The sequence below is a fragment of the Dromaius novaehollandiae genome, chromosome 2 (assembly GCF_036370855.1).
Source record: "Dromaius novaehollandiae isolate bDroNov1 chromosome 2, bDroNov1.hap1, whole genome shotgun sequence".
NCBI lineage: Eukaryota > Metazoa > Chordata > Aves > Casuariiformes > Dromaiidae > Dromaius > Dromaius novaehollandiae.
The window spans coordinates 6904819-6921328 of NC_088099.1; the positions used below are offsets into that span (position 1 = coordinate 6904819).

Below are 16510 nucleotides of genomic sequence, written 5' to 3' on the forward strand. Positions count from 1 at the left end.
AGAAGGCTGCAGGAGAGTCGCAGTCCACTCTCCACTTCCAATCCTGTTGTCCACTCCCTGCACCACAGGAGGGGGGATGAGTGTTGAACATCCCTTGTGCACCCGTGCAGGGCTGGCACGTGATCCTGGCTGTGCAAGAGGGTAACGTGGCTTGCTGAGGGGGGAGAGAGGCTCCCAGGGACTCCCAGCCTGTGGCGTGGTGCTTCGGGGGCTGCAGAGGGAACGATTTCCTGGCTCTGAGGTGTCCTGGGACAGCCCTGAGAGGCACATGGCAGGTAGAGGTGCAATATGGGAGGGTGCTCCAAGCTCCCCGCTCCGACAGCCTCTCAAAACGAGCCAGGCAAGGCCGGGGTCAGCCCTTAATGTGATAGGGTATAAAGGTGCTCCTAGGGTGAAATTCCTTTTTTTAATAAAAGTCCCACTTAAATAATCAAAGTCACGGAGACCAGCTGCTACTGGCCCGATTGCCCAAGAGAGCATTTCAGAATACTTTTACCCAACAGTTGGTCTGAGATCAAAAAGAGTTGGCGTTGCACTGTTTCCTGGATAACACACCATCATTATTTATTCATCTGCATCAAAGTGCTTGATGTTTTCATGAGATCAGTTAGAGCCTTATCGTCTGACTCCTTCCTTTTTTTTTTAATCTGTTGTGTTTCAAGAAAGTTTTGAAGCTGTTGCACTGGGAAATCCTTAACTTAAGCGGCAGCTTGCTCATCTTTTATTTATTTTTGTTATAATCCCATTGTTACTCATTCAAAGCTCCAGAAGATCCCTGTCCTCAGTTTAAAGTTTTATGCTTGGATAGGAATCTAATGGTGATTTTTAAAAGAAAAGCATATTTTCTTGGTTTTGAATAGATATTGTCCCATTTATGCTTTGCCATTTAAAGAGGTGCTGTCAGCTCAAAACCAAGTAAGTTTAAAACAAGTTTTTCATATTAGAATCAAAACAACTACATAAGGTCCCTACTTCTTTATATACTCCACAAACACAGACAGAGGGACGTTAAGTCAGTGAGTGAGCCAGGAATGGGATGTGATTAGGCTGATTTCTGGCCTGTTTCCCATCATTCTTGGAGACAAAATATTTTTTCCCCATGTAAAATTGTGGTTTTCACTGAAAAATCTGTTCCTTTCTCGGTTTGAAAGAAATTTGTATCTCAAAGTAGATGCTCTTTACTAAAACTCTTCTCTTATTGGAAAAAAGCATTTTTCCATAGAAATAGAGATTCAATAGGAAATTTGCAGTCAGCTGTTACATGTGGCAGGCAGTGCTGCTCCCCCTTCCTCTCTAAAGAGCGGTTTCATACAGAACCTCCACTACTGCATCTCCATGCCACCGTTGTGGTTTTATAAGCACATTTTCCTATTTTAAAATGTTTTCCTGTCTCCTGTTCTTGTGTAAAACATCCTCACAAAAAAGGGGAGGATGATTAATTGGAAACTACAGAGGAAACTACAAAATCAATTGCACTCAAAGAACTGTCTAATATAGAGACTAAGCAACTAAAGAAAAAACAGAGAAATACATGTCTATTTTCTCTCTCTGTATTCAGTCTTAGGAATCTTGGCTATTATTTAGAAGATTTTTCTCAGACAGAATTGTAACACTTATATTTTGTCTTATTGATGCTCAGCAACACAGCATCTGTGGGTACACCAAAAAATATCAAAAAAAGGCAAAGACTGTCTTTTTGGGTTGCAGGGTTATTTTGACCATTTACACCAAAAGAAGATCTGATCTCCAAGCTGATTGTGCTTCTTTATAAAATTAATCCATAAGATTTTCTGCTCATAAATAACTGTGAAATGATTGAACTTTAAAACATAAGACTTCTCATGTGCTAAACCTCACGGAAGAATAATCTCTTGATAAATTTAGTTTTAAAGTAACGGAAGCATAGATGATTGCAATTCTATTTTTAGACATGCGCAGTAAAACGTTTCCATTTGGTTTATGGAAATGTTAGTTTAAGTCAGAGCCTCTAGATGAAGAGGGAGATGCAGGAGTGAGAGGGGCAGCCGGGTCTGCGGGGTGAGCAGCCCTGGCACTGGGTTTGGAGGCAGCGTTGGGAAGGACGTTGGCCCAGGCTGCATTTGCCAAGGCAGGGAGAGGGAGGAAGAAATGAGTGAGTTATGAGATGGCCGGAGCTACTGGCACCACTAACGTTTTCTGACACGGCTATATCAGAAAAACTCTTTCAGCTTGGACCTGTATCTCTGCTACCGTACCAGCCAACAGAGACACTTAAACGTTCAGTTCTCAAGCTCATTAAAGTGTGTATTGGGTAAAAAGGAGTCAGTGTCAGGAACTCTTGGTCTGTGCTTATCATGGCATGCCTAAATAACACATAAAAGTAGATCAGCCGTGTTGACCACATTGAGAGCTGTTTCTGTGTCAGCTATATAAGGAGCAGACCGTTAAAATAAATCAGCAGAACTCTGTTCTGGACTATCTTATTCTTGTTAGGCACCGTGAGAATAAATGTTAAGTATGTGAAGTGGGATTTCCCATCACATTCTTAATGTGAATCTTCAATTTAATTTAGATTCACCTGGGAATTTTACAAACTGTAAGAATTGAGAGGATCAGTAATGCTTTTAATGGTCTGATATTTCAAACTAGAGGCTCTTCTCGCTTGGACCTAAGGGCTAGCTTATAGTCTCTCTTTTGTGTTTTGTGATAGCATTTTCTACTGCTCTTTGCCAGTTCTGGTCCTTTGGGGGAATGGGAAGGGGAGGTGACAGAAGTCATGCTGTAGCCCAACTTTATAATTCAGAGCTTCAGGCTGGTCTCTTGTGACCCTTTCTTCCAGAGTATCTTCTTGAACTTCTTTATAAGTCACTGACTTGCAGGTTGAGTGAGAAGAACCATTTCCATAGAGGACGGATATTGGGTTGAGGCCCTCAGGGTGTGTGAAATACATCCTGGAGAGATTGAAAAGGGGCATCTGTGAAATGCCATCCAAATTTGTCTCTTTTCCCTCCCACTTATGTCTCTCATCTCTGACTGGCAGGAGGGATTGGCAGACAGGGCTGGGACTCCAGCTATCTTTGCTAGAGCTACCACTACAAGCTTTGGAAATATTTTTGTAAGGGAAGGAGAGTCAGGGGAAGCATACTTTAGAGCCAGGCTAAACATGCGTGCATGTTAGAAGAGAGAAACGGTGCTAGCTTGTTGGTTCTTTTAAATCAATGTATTCTTTGGCATAACTGTCAATCTGCAAGGCAAATCCAAGCCTGGAGCAGGAAATTGTCTGCGAACTAGAACTGAGGTGCATTTTCAACTGTTTTTTGGGTTTTTCTTCATGGATCCCAGGAGTCATGGAGACCACTAAGTAGTATTTCATTCCACATTAAAAAAAAGGATGAACTCAGAAGAACTTTACCCTATGTAACTGCATAATCCAGGTCTCAGTTTTCCCTTTAATCTGTAGGGAGAAAAAAAAATAAAACATAACAGGAAATCTTTTTCAGATTCCTGACTCCATGGTGGTTCTGAGTGTGTCAGGCTACCCTGGGCGCTCGTGTTTCTGTGAACAACATGGTTGTCATTGACTAATTAAATTTATGCAGTTTGTTGAAGCTGAAGTTGTATAATTAACGTTGTAGTATAATTGTGGGCGCTGGAAGGCTGTTGTAGAAGTGTTACGGTTTGCCACACACCAGAGTAGAACAGCTTCGTGCCCTGCTCCTTTACTACCATGTGTGTGGAGGTAGTTGGCTCCTTTTTTCAAAGAAGAATCAAGAGGAAAAAAAGCTAACTCGCACTGTGTACTTTGCCTCATATCCATAGTGGTCTGAATTTGAGGGGATGGATTGCGGTCCCTGATGCATCTGCTATGGCAGAGAAAAGCAGCTTTTAGGAAGATAATAGTGTGCCCAAGTAATAGGGTTAGCCTAACATTTTCCATTGGATAGATTTGAGGGGAATTATGCTTTTTTCTGAATGAATTAAAACTTTCAAGGAAAACAGCTGCCTTCTGGAGGAAGCTGTGCTTTGTTCTGATGGTGTTTGGAAAAAAAATGCTCTCAAACTTTATGCAGAGTGGAATAATCTGAAACAACGTGGGATTCAGTTTGCAGGTTAAGACACCTACATCAGGCTGCTTACGTGTAGGTGTCTGTATGTGTTCTGAGCACCTAAGCTCCTGTTCATAGTCAGTGGAGATCTAGGGCTCCATGCATTTGCCCTCACATAGGTGTCCATGGATACTGGAGATGCCCTAGGGTATCCCTCCTGGCTTCCAGCTGCTGCTCCCAATGGGCACAAGTTTCCCACAGGGCTTGTGTTTCTGCCTGCCAGCCCCAAGCAGATGTCTTAGATACGACGAGGCAATCCAGAAGGCCCCATACACCAATGTGACCAAGCCTAGACATGCAAACCTAGATACTTGGTCCACTCGTACATATCTACACATCAACACCTAAATTTTGGTGTCTTTATCTACAAATTGAAACATCAATACCTTCGCTAGGGCCTAGAGCATGGTTTATCTCATGCTGAAGCAGACATCTAAAACAGGCCAGATGACTCATGTCCTAACCATGACTACTTCTCACTGATTATCTAAAATCCTGAATTTCTTTAGTCTGGCTGTTCTCTTCCATTACATCAGAGAAGCTAGATTTTGGTTGATTCATTCTATTCTGTGTATAAGGCTATTTCCCAAGAGTTTTACATCCAAAATACATATATTTATAGCCAAAAATTTCTATAATACATTATTTGACCTGCCCAAGCTGAGGGACAGGACTATATCTTAAGGATGGATAAAAATGTAGATGAAAGTAGAGTGGAGCAGGCAGTACTTGAATTAATAGTTCTTTACATGACAAATTAAAAATTAAGAAAGTTGGCCAAAATCCTACATTTTTTATCAATTTTTTATTTTTAGTTGAAATTGTTCTGAGAAATGAAAAAAAAATCTGAGTGTTCAAGCAGTGCAGTCACTTCTGTATCATACTAGGATCCTATCAGAGAACATGATTTTATTCCTCATAGACATAATGTCCTTTGGGGACTGTCACCTAGCCAGCACTCATACATTAATATGGGTATCTGGCACAGAAACCAGACTGGCCATAGAAGGTGATTAGGGCCAAAATATTGGATGATCTTCTTAAGTAATTGCTATCTATCACTGTTATTATTCATAGTACTTTTATTTTTAAGAAGAGTTGTTGTTCCTTCAGGAAGCATAAAAACTTTACCAAATTGTGGAACAAGTGTATTTTCCACTTAGAAAAACCTCCTGCATTGATACCATCATCAGATGTTTCTCTTTCACAGGCCACTTGACATATTGTTTTCTGTTTTACTCATTGACTGTTTGGTCCCATAAGCTAAATTAAGCAAGAAGGCACAACAGAGGTTGCAATACTAGGCCACTATTGTATGTTTCAAGTGCATTGTGCCTTAGGCCCAATTGAGTATTACCGACCACTCGAGCATGCACTGTTGACACATAAATGCGTATTTGGATGTAGCCAGTTAGTAAATGGAATGTCCCCCGCAGTTTTATTTGGATGATTATATTATTGCTAATTAACAGAAAATGTCATGACTTTTGGAAAATAATTGTTTGTGCAATGTGTTATTTACTCTAAAAAATTATTCCATGTAAAAAGACGAGGAAATTATACAGGGACGAAGGGGATGATGGAATATTCAAGAAAGCCACAGGGTTCTCAGAAGGATGAATCTCATTGACAGCCAGTGGGACATAGCCAAAATCACTTCTGGTAAAGTGACTGACTCATATACCTCTAAAAACATCCATGCTTCCCATTCTTTAGATGCCATTCTTCTTGTGCTCAGATGTACTTAATATTTTGGTTAGTGTGAGAAGAAATAAAGTCTAGTTTGGCTAACCTACCAGCAAAATGCAGTAGCTGGAAGAAGGCAGTCTTGGTGCTGGCATTAAAGGCTACTAGGTATTTGGGGGGGGAAAAAAAAAAACTGCCTCTTCTGCCTCCTTGCTTTTATCTGCCTCATTTACATAATGGTTTAGAGCATTATGTAATTCAAATCAAATAGCTGTCATTCAGCGCCAGCTTCCATTACATCTTTTCCATGAATCTACGCTGAGTCTCTGAAGCCGATGTGTTTGGAAGGAACGACAGAAATGGAATAATTCTGGCTCTCAGACACCAGGGGTCTGACCCACCACCTCTTGCAGTGAAACAAAATACTCCCCTTGACTGACGTGAGCTGAGGATTGGACCCCCAGAGCCTATGTAAGCTCTTAACTCTGATTCCTAAACTTGGCAACCAAACAGGCAGTTTTCAATTGCAAACGGGCAGAATATCCCTCCTCTTTGGACAGCAGTAATCTCGCTCTGTCTCTCGGGAGGAGGAAATCTCTTCCCTTCCGTCAGAGTGGAGGATCCACTAGCTTTTTCTGATTTGCGTCATCACATTCACAGTGCACTAAATAATGAATCAAATCTTCAAAATATCCTGGCAAGCAGTGTCCATACCCCAGCAAGCAGTGACCAGCTACTCCCTGGTAGGGTTTGTGAGCCTCCATTTCCATCACTGAGGAAAATAATTTAGCCGATGTGCTTCTGTAACTGTGCTCTTTGATGTTATTCATGGGTATCATATGGCAAAAGCATTGAGATGGTCTGCGCTCCATGCACTACCCAAACCCGTGGACAAATAGGGACCCTGTATCCTTGTCCAGAGGAATCTACCATAAATGACAAAAATGCATTGATGGGGCGAACAAGTCAATAAGGTCACTGTGATAAAATCACATAGGTCTGGTGTCAATGTTGCTTGCAGGTTATTGCTCAATGCTGTGGACAGGGAGAGGTGTGTGGAAGGATTATGTTGACTCTGTAGGTAGGTAGAAGGGTGAGATAGTTTGGTGCAGTAATGACTAGGAAAGGGACTGAGATGGAGAAGGATGGCAGATTGGATGGTTATAGATGTAAGGATGGGATGGAGGTCAGATAGCTGTTGATCCTGTCATGGAGCAGCAAGCTCTTGTTTGTTATTGCAGATGGAGGAGTGCTTAGCAGGACCTGCTGTCTTGCCTCAGATCCAATGGGTGCAGGAAAGGGACCTGCCACCTCCTGCAGCTCATCTTACATGTCCATACAAGTCTGTCTCTCCTTGCCTTTCTCTTTCACATGTAGTATTTTATTGACTCTTCACCTCAGCCTCTTTTTGTTCCTTGCACACAAAAGGAGGAAAGGCTATATTGCACCGTTTTCTATTAAAAATGGCTTTCAAGTTTGGTTGTCTTGTCTTGTTTCTCTCTTAGTTCAGTGCTAAAATTGTAAAAGAGACCCTGGTTTTGCTTACAGAGTTCCATCCAACTCTTTTTAATGGAAACATTCCAATTCTGCTGACTGTTTTCATAAGTCTGTTGGTTTTTCCTGCTGATGAAATGTCTCCCCATAAGTTACATGGTGGGGGAATCAGTGATGCCTTACTTATACCTTCATGGCTAATATATCAGGCAGCTTGGCTTTCCAGCCCTGGCTACCTCTCCCTGGAAGGCCTAGCATGTTATGTACAGTGAAGCTTTTGGTGGTCAGCATAAAACCTGCCTTCTTTCAGCTGCATAACTATCCCATAATGGCTCCAGAATACTTTTTAATAACTTTTTTACAACTTCCTATATCCGTTAGAACATTTTTATAAAAGTCTGTATGAGTAAAATGGACCAGATTTGATATTTTTTATTCATGTGAGCATTCAAAGCACCCATTGGTGCAAGCAGTATATATTATAGTTGACATAATATGGAGTTCTCCTGTAGATTTCTTATTTCTTGTTCAAAAGCATTGAAGGCTGAAGACATTCTTCTTTCTCCATAGCTCTTCTGCAAACTCTGTTGGTTCAGAGTAGCAAAGGAGAAACCTTTCCCTGGATCTGAAGGCTGAGTAGTTAATAGTAAAATAACTCTAGTTAATTAAAAGAGACAGGAAAACCTGTTGGGTGCAAAGAATTACAATTTTCAGTAAAATATGAAATGTGCACTGTTAACTATAATGTACTGCTTTCCTCTTGCTTGTTCCTGTCATTCAGTTGCAGCATAATTTGAAATAAAAACACCTGCAAAGAAAGCAGAATATTTTTAGCTCACTAAAAATATATATTTTATCATAAGAGAAGACTTAATGCTGGCATTTAATTCTTGGCATAACATTTGTCATCCCCAGATACTATTTCAATATCGGGATGAAATCTTCTGAATTCATTTCCTTTTAGCACACGCTAGCTTTCTGAAGACTTTATCTTATCAATACGTCATTGGTAATGTCAGAATGCTGTGATTCTGATGAGCAAGATGCCAGCAAAACTCATTAAACTAGATTTAAAAGAAGACACAGTGTAGGCAGAGCTGCTTGCTGACTAAAGGCTTGTGGGTCAGTAATTCTGAGGTTTCAGTTTTGGACATCGTGTTGTTTTTCCTTCCTGATGGGAATGCAATGAGGTCTTCTCTTCCTTACTTATTCCAGCCTCTGGTCAGCACGTACACTGAACAAACCAGGCTTGTTTTAGGAGATGTGTGCATTACGCAATGTCATATCAACCTGCAGGGTTGCTCTGTGACGCGTGCAGCAAGTGGACCTCTGCCTCATTGCTCTCCCTGCGTCAGTCGGGGGGTTATGTCAACGCCATGCTTTTCCTAACAGATCTCCCGCAAGAGCTATGCATTTCAGCCAGTTCCATCAGAATTTTGTGGAAGACTTTCTCCCTCTCCCTTGACCTCTCTGAGCTCTTCCGTGCTGAGCACGGTGTTCAGCACACGGAGCTGCGGGGCTCAGCACGTTGCTCACCCAACAATTTCTATCTGGATATTCCCCATCCAAGCAGCTCACTTCCTCAGCTGCCAGGATTTCCACGGGATGGGTAGAGCTGTGCTGATTTATTCCAGCTATAGCTGATTATACGTGTTAGGAACACGTACCACGAAAAATCATTGTTTATGGTCTTGACAAAATTATACCTGTCGGAAAAAAGGAACAAACCAGATATCAGTTTAAGCAGAAGTAATGAATGTATTCAAGGACTGTTTTATTGAGTTCTCCCTTGTTTCAATGTGAGTATACAGACCCTCAGAGTGTGATTAGCAGCAACCGAAATTTTTCGGTAGAAAGAGAATTTCCCATGGCACCTCTTAGTTGAGGAATGTAAAGTGCAATATAAATATGAGTGATTTAGGTCTAATGAGGTTGCCTGTTGATCATGAGTAAAATTATGATAAATGTCTAAGTCATCTAGGCTCCTACAGCCTCTTGATCTTTATGCAAAAGGTCTTTATTTGATCTTAATTAAAAACAAGAACTCTCCATGAAGCCATCGTTTCATGGTTGGGGTAAAACTTCCATGCAGTCCCATATTACTTTGCAGTCATTCTAAATACAATAGAGTAAGTGTGCACGTTTAATTTATACATAAAAATTTGTGAATCTAGGCCAGTGACATTAAATTGGATATGTCATTGTCTTGTTCTTCATTTCCGTATCCTACTATTCTTATGTTTTGCAGTGCTCTGCAGGTCAAAGGAAAATGCCAAAGAGATTATATAGAGAGGAGAAAAAAAAAAGGTGACAGTACTCCATGCATTCTCAAATGTTTAAAAGGAAGCCATTCTCATGACTGTTTTTGTTACCACAGCAGTTAGGAATGCAAAATCTATATTTAGTCACAACCACTTCTTAAACAAAAGGAGAATTTTGGACTATGTTTTGTTTTCTTGGAAGATTTAGGTCTAGCAGAATTCCATTGGAAACGTACCTGCTCCCATGGGCTATCATCCACCTTCCTGGCCCATGGTCAGTAGCAGCTTCCTCTGAGAGGCATCACTGAAATCAGTAGGGTTAAATAAATGAAGCACTACTTGAGCTGAGCATGCTTGGTGGTATCCAACCTTGAGCCTGTGACTGCTGCTTTCACTCCGTTGATCATAAAGCTTGCCTCCTTTTTTATCATTCCCATGTGTTTGAAATGTATGTAGGTAAATTTGTGACACTCTGGTTTGCCAGGCAAGCAATCCTGTGCCCCTGTGAGGATGGGAGATGGGGCCAGGTGAGGCTGTGGCATCTCCGAAGTCAGCGTCTAACAAGGTGCAGTGCCCCACAAGGAGCTCAGCCTCTGCGTCCAACATTGTAGCTGGGTGACCTCATCTCCTTGCTGGCTCAGGGCAGTGTCCCAGGCCACGATGAGGGGTCCCAGGAGTGAGTGGTGGTGGTCTGAGCCAGACTGCTGCCAGCTGAAGGTGAGCAGGTTCAACCTCTGCCATGTTTGCACCCGTGTAGGCGACCTGTTGGCCAAGCTGGCCTTCTGGGTGATGGTCATCATCCGCAGGATGTCAGTGCAAGGCTCCTAGTGCATGCACGTCTCATGTTGGGAGCCTGCATCGTCTTCTGAGCCGGGGTGACTGAAGCATATGAGAGTAAGGCTAAAGTGGTGGTGGAAAATAGCATTTATCTTACTGAATAAATGCACATAGTGGCAATACTAGTTTGTACTTTTCTCCTCCATTTCTTGCCATGCGATAGAAAATATGCATCTTGAGGCTTTATTTTTTTACGAACATTTTGTTTACATAACCAGTACATTTTTATCAGCACAAACCGATGTTAACTGAATTTAACAAAGACAAAGCAAGAGGAAAACGCTCATTCTGTGCATGGTGATATCACAGAAACAATGTGTTTGAAGCCTTGTACTTCAAAAATATGCCTGAGAGGAATGGAAAAATCCAGGCTCATATTGTAAAAATATGAGTCACAACAGCTATTATCTCTTAAGAAATGGCATTCTAGCTCTTTGATTCAGTCGTTGATGATTTCCCTTTTTAAGTTGTGGTGCTTTCTTACCCTTTTAAGAAACATCTGGGCTAACCCTGTCGATTTGTAGAAGTGTTTGCAATTCACAGATTAAAAGAAATTAGACATAGAAAAGACCCATGAAATTATCTTGTCCATTTCCTGAAAGCATTTGAAATTGAAGAAGAATTATGCTAAATATATACATTAAAATGTAGAAAGTTTAAGTAATATACAGTAAGAAGACAAAACATGTCAAGATTTTTCCATTATAAGAATACTGGTAAATGTGACTCTTCATGAGGGAAAATGCACGGAGGAGCAGCAAAAGCTCTAATGAAGTTTGTGTATTATTTTCCAGCTTGTCCTTAGCTAGGTAACATTCTGGAACTTGCATTAGAGATTGAAAAGCTCTGGTTTTGAGCAGTGGAAGTATAGAGCTACCACCATGTAGCTGATGGGAGCTGATTTGGACGTATCTCACTTCCACACACCTATAGTGGGTGACCAACGGTAAAATCAGCTCAGCCCTCTAGGTTTGGTCCGCCCCAGAGAGCTTTTGCCACGAGGGCTCTCTGGCATAGCAAAGGATGCATCTGTGCAGCTTCTCAGAAGTTGCCTGGCCCGTGCCCCCAGGCAGGTAGATGGTCCTATGCAGACCATGAGCGAGGCAGCTCTGCCGGCGTATTTGCTTCGGCTTCACCGTGCGTGGACGTGTCTGCACAGGTTCTGGCCAGCTACGGAGTCTGCCGGCAGATTGGGCCCTAGCGTGCGTTCGCACGCGATTTGAATTTGTGGGCAGATCGTGCCCGTTCCCAGGCAGCCCAGGCTGCCCGGTGCCAGCACTGTCCTCTGGCATGTGTGCTGTGTAAGGGTAGAAGTACACAACATCAGAGCACAGGTTTCTCCGGGCTGGCAATGAGGAGGAGTGTAAAAATAAGGCACAACATGCGGGAGCGTTTCTCGCGTGCACCCTGTTCTGAAGCTTAGGGATTTTCTCAGAGGCAGTATCTTTGTGTTTAAAGTTATTAATGGATCTTTCGCCCTTGGATTTGTTTTGTTGCTTTGTGAATCCTTGCCTTTTTTTTGCGTTTACAGCAAGTTTACTGTGAAACAAGCTTCACAGTAAAACTGTGCACCATGTGGAAAAGTGGATCCTTTGGTTGTTTTGGACCTGCTGCTCTGTGATTTCTTTTGAAATTTCTCAGTTCTTGTACTGCGAGAAACCGTGAACAATCACTCCCTATTCACTGTCTTCATAGGTCTCACGATTATATAGACTTCTACTAACAGCCCTCGGTAATCTCCCTAGTTTAGAAACCTAGTCTATTCCTTTCTCCTGATTTTTGTTGTTCATTTTAGCAGTGAGACAGGTTTCACTGTAAAAAAAACCCAAAAATCGAAACGACAGGGGAAAAAAACAAGAAAAAAACCAAGAGGACTCTCTGGCCACCTGCACTGATGTCATTTATAGAAAGTGAAGTGCTGTTTGCTTGCACTGGTGCTGAGTCACCAAGCTTTGAGCGTAAGGAAACTCAGGTTGTGGGAAAGCTGCTAATTTCCTGTTTTTCAGGAGGGAGGGGAGAGCACAAATGATGTGAGGAGAGAGAGGAAAGGAATAAGGATAATATCTAAATAAAGAAGAGTATCGGAATACCCAAACTCAAGGAAGGGCTAATTCATTTTAGTCTGCTTGTTCAGGCAAACAGTATTGCAGCATACAGTATACGAGCTCTAGTAAATCATTTCAGTATGATATGCTGTGATCAATGACAATTTAATGAATTCATTTTAAAACAAAGTCAGAACAGGAAAAGCAGTAGTTATTTGAAAGAGTACTTTGCTCAAATAAATTGAGTCAATAAATATGCTATTTGTCATGTGGAGTCCAGTTAAAGTCTTGTTTGCTAACAAAAATGCTGTCATCACAGAGCCTAATAGAAGCAAACTATCTGGAACTATCCACTATAGATAGACAAATACCATTTGAAAGCAGAAAACAACAATTGCAGCTGAACAAAGAATTGCATCCTGCACAAATCGGTGAACGCTGTAGGATAGCCCACCTCAAAATCTATGAAGATTTTGTTTGTCACCATCATATATTTCAATTCAGTATGAATGGTCTGGGGGTGGTATAAAAAAAAAAAGGAAAAAAAGCCATGTTTTCTCTGTGAAACGTGTTTCAATTGCTTCATAGTGAAGGTTACTCTAGCTGGAAAAACATGTCACTTAAGTTACTGTTAAACTGTGAAACAGGGCTTCAGTGAACTTGAATGGATTTCTGCAGGCTTCTAGAAAAGGGATAAGCCTCATCCCCTTTCAAACAGTAGTTTTATGTTAATTTTCACAGCTATCCATGTTATTTAGCACAGATCTAAGCAAGCCTTTTGTTTTGCTGCGAGTTTCCCACTTGCACTTTATTCATGTACATTGTAGAGCTGTGGTGCCTCCCCCTCGTTTTCATTCTGGCAGGGTTTGGAAGTGTTACCCGTGAAGCACCATCAGCCCAAGATGGTGAAACCTCACTGCTTTGAGTTAGATGTCCAGACAGCTATGTAGGTATTGGGTAGAAGCAGCCTGATTTTCGGAAGTGATGAACCGGCAGCTCTGGTTGTTCATCACCTCAGAAACTTGGAGTGTTCCCATGAAGGCGCCAGGGCTTTGCCATGCATGCTTGGGCTTCCACCATCTTTGAGATAGTAGGGAGTGGAGGAGAAGAAAAGGCTCAGAAGTAATGTCAGATGTCCTGAAGATGGCATTTCCTATCTCCAAAAGAAAATAAATGCTGAAAAAGTATGCTGCTGAAGCCTAAGACAGAGTTTATGAAGAATTTCTATGAGATATGAGTCTGAACTTGACCTTTCACTCTTTATATTTGGAATAGAACAGCTGGGGCATTTTTAGAGTTTGCATCATGTGGCCCGAGATCAGCTGATTTAAATCTGCCCTGCAGTCATCTTAAGCACATTGTTCATCCACTCCCAGAGCTGCATTTTAAAAAATGAGTTAGGAATCCAAATCCCTGTGACTTTCAATGAAACTTAAGCTTGTATGAATCTAAGTTACTCTTTAAATGGGACTTGGGCTGCTAAATTACTTACACACTTGTGAATACTCCACAGTACATCTACAAAGTCTGATTACAGAGTGATTCCTAATTTAAACTACAATTTCAATCATTTCTCTTTTCCCTGGTGTTCTACTGGCCACATAATATTTGATGAAGGGTTTTCTGATAATCGATAGATTCTGATAATCAGACAAGATACTGGGTTTTTTTCTTCCTGTTGGCTGTCCTTTTCTTGCTTTGTTCCTGCCACTTATCTTTGGTCCTTTTTGTTTCAGTTATTTCCACTACTAGGAGTAAAGACCAGTACAGACAAAGCAGGATGAAAAGATGGCTGACTTCTTGTTACCACCGGGTACTAACAGCTTCCACCGGTTCACGCCTGAATCTTTGGCTGCGATTGAGAAACGAATTGCGGAGAAGCTTGCGAGGAACGCGAAGCAGGAATACAGAGAGCAGCTGGGTGAAGAAGAGAAACCTCAGCCTCAGTTTGACTTACAAGCTTGCAAGAAGCTGCCCGATATCTATGGGACTGTGCCTCCAGAGCTCATTGGAGAGCCGCTGGAGGACCTTGACCCTTTCTACAATGATCGTAAGGTGAGCACCAGCAAGACATTCTCCTTCTTTGCATTTGCTAAAACATAAAATGTTTCTCTGTTTTGAGGACTCTGGTTCTTGTCTTTACTCAGCCAATAAAAGTATATTTTTCCCATTTAAGGACCAGAGTTTTGGCGGGAGCAGGGTTCCCAGAAAGCACCTAAATAGCAGGGCAGTGGAGTAAATAGTGTAATTAAGACTTGGGTGTTTTCACATAACACTAAATATGAATATACACTGTCTGACAAGAGCAGCACAGTAGCTGAGCTAAATGAAGGATTTTATCTACCGTATCTTGCTGTCTTCATGAGACTTGACTCTTCACAGGTCTGTTGACCACTTAAGCCCCTTAATGTTAAGAGCTTCTGGGTGACTTGAGCCTTGCACTAGCACTCTGCACACGAGTGAAAGGCACCTGCATAACCAGTCCTGAAGGGCAGCAGCTCTTTTCCTGCCGAGGACTAGTTAAACTCCACTCTCAATGCTATTTGAGATGACGAAAATAGTGCTAAGGGGGAGTGTTAGTGGTTTGTGCCATGCTGGCACTTTGCAGAAGGGTATGCTTCATCCTAAAGTGAGCATCACCTGATGCAAAATCATGTGTAGCCTGGACAAAAGCCACAACAGTACAAACAGCTTCTGTCAAAAGGCTGTTGACAGCATAGCCGCGCGACTTGCTTACTACAATTTGTTCACCCGTTCCAAACATTTTGCAGCATGGAGGACAGAATAAGGCTTGGAAACACAACATATTTTTAGACAGCTTCCAGTTCTTTCAGGTACTGATGTTCTTGGTTTGGTCCTATGCTATTTTCTTTAAACAATGGGTTGATATGATCACAATGCTTCTTTTGTTAAAACAGTGTAGAAACAGATGCAACGGCTACAAAATAAATGTTAAATGGGCAAAGAGAAACAGATTATCTGAAAGGGCCAGAATTAATTTAAAAACATCTATGGCTGTGTTGTTCCTGTTATTCCCAGGCACAAGCAGAAGGATATAGATTTGTAATTTTTGTACCATGATGCAAGATGGGCGAGTGGCAGATTTACTTAGAGTTTGCCTATGGAGTGGCCTGATCCTTTTCTCCAAGTGAATGTTAGCTCATCTGCGCATGGTTGGGCATCTTCAGAGCCCTGTAAATTGGGCAAGCATCCAACTCACCATTGCTTTGGATTAAAGATAATTCAGTATTGTTTTTCTCCGGTCATATTAACCCAAATATAGTAACAGTGCCTCGGTGCCACAGCCAGGTTAGATCCTGTTGTGGAACTGTGCTTCACTGAGCTTCTCATTTGAAAGATGAGACAAAAAAACTGGCTAAGAGCAACAGGATGCTCAAGATAGGAAAGACAGTGCAACAAAATAATAGGATTGCTGGCACCTGGGAAGAAAAGCGGTATAAAAGTCCTTCCACCACATTTTAGTGTCCAAGTCATCTTTTATTTTTAGAGGTGAGTCCTCTCGCTCACCAGCCTTATGATGAAGGTGACGGCACGAGATCCTGTAAGCAGTGAAGGAGTGAAATGGTTGGGATATTGCAATAGGATGGGCAGTCGCACCACAGGGAGGGTCTTGGGAGAAACTTCATAGAATGAAAAGGATTTGGGGGGTCTAGGGAGGGAGTGGGGATTAAGCTTGGGATCCTGGCAGGAATTTCCCAATGGGAAGTGGGCTGGGAAAAGCTGAGTGCTAATGCAAATACTGAATGTTCTCATTTCCTATTTTGTTTTCCAGACATTTGTAGTACTGAACAAAGGGAAGACAATCTTTCGATTTAGTGCCACTCCTGCCTTGTATATACTTAGCCCTTTCCATCCAATCAGAAGAACAGCAATTAAAATTTTGGTACATTCATATCCTTTCTGTTGATTTCCCTCTTAGTGTATGTTATGACATTATTTTTAAACACAGATGAGTGGAAGTATGAAATCATTTGATTTCAGTAAGCAGTTTTAAAACTTTTCATTGCACTTCTTTGCTGACATAACCAGAAATGTGCTTGGACTTTTGGTCTATTTTATTTTATATTGTTAAGTGAGGTGG

The 16510-nt window shown here is 41.6% G+C and overlaps 1 protein-coding gene across 1 annotated transcript in view; it reads left to right on the forward strand.

The window, feature by feature from the left end:
• The window catches only part of LOC135327664 (sodium channel protein type 5 subunit alpha-like), a 44312-nt gene extending 27976 nt beyond the window's left edge, over positions 1-16336 (forward strand). The window contains exons 2-3 of the mRNA XM_064508064.1: positions 14145-14463; positions 16202-16336. Coding sequence (XP_064364134.1) covers positions 14197-14463; positions 16202-16336 — 402 coding nt within the window. The 5' untranslated portion in view covers positions 14145-14196. The remainder of the gene's footprint in view (positions 1-14144; positions 14464-16201) is intronic.
• The last annotated feature ends 174 nt before the right edge of the window (positions 16337-16510 follow it).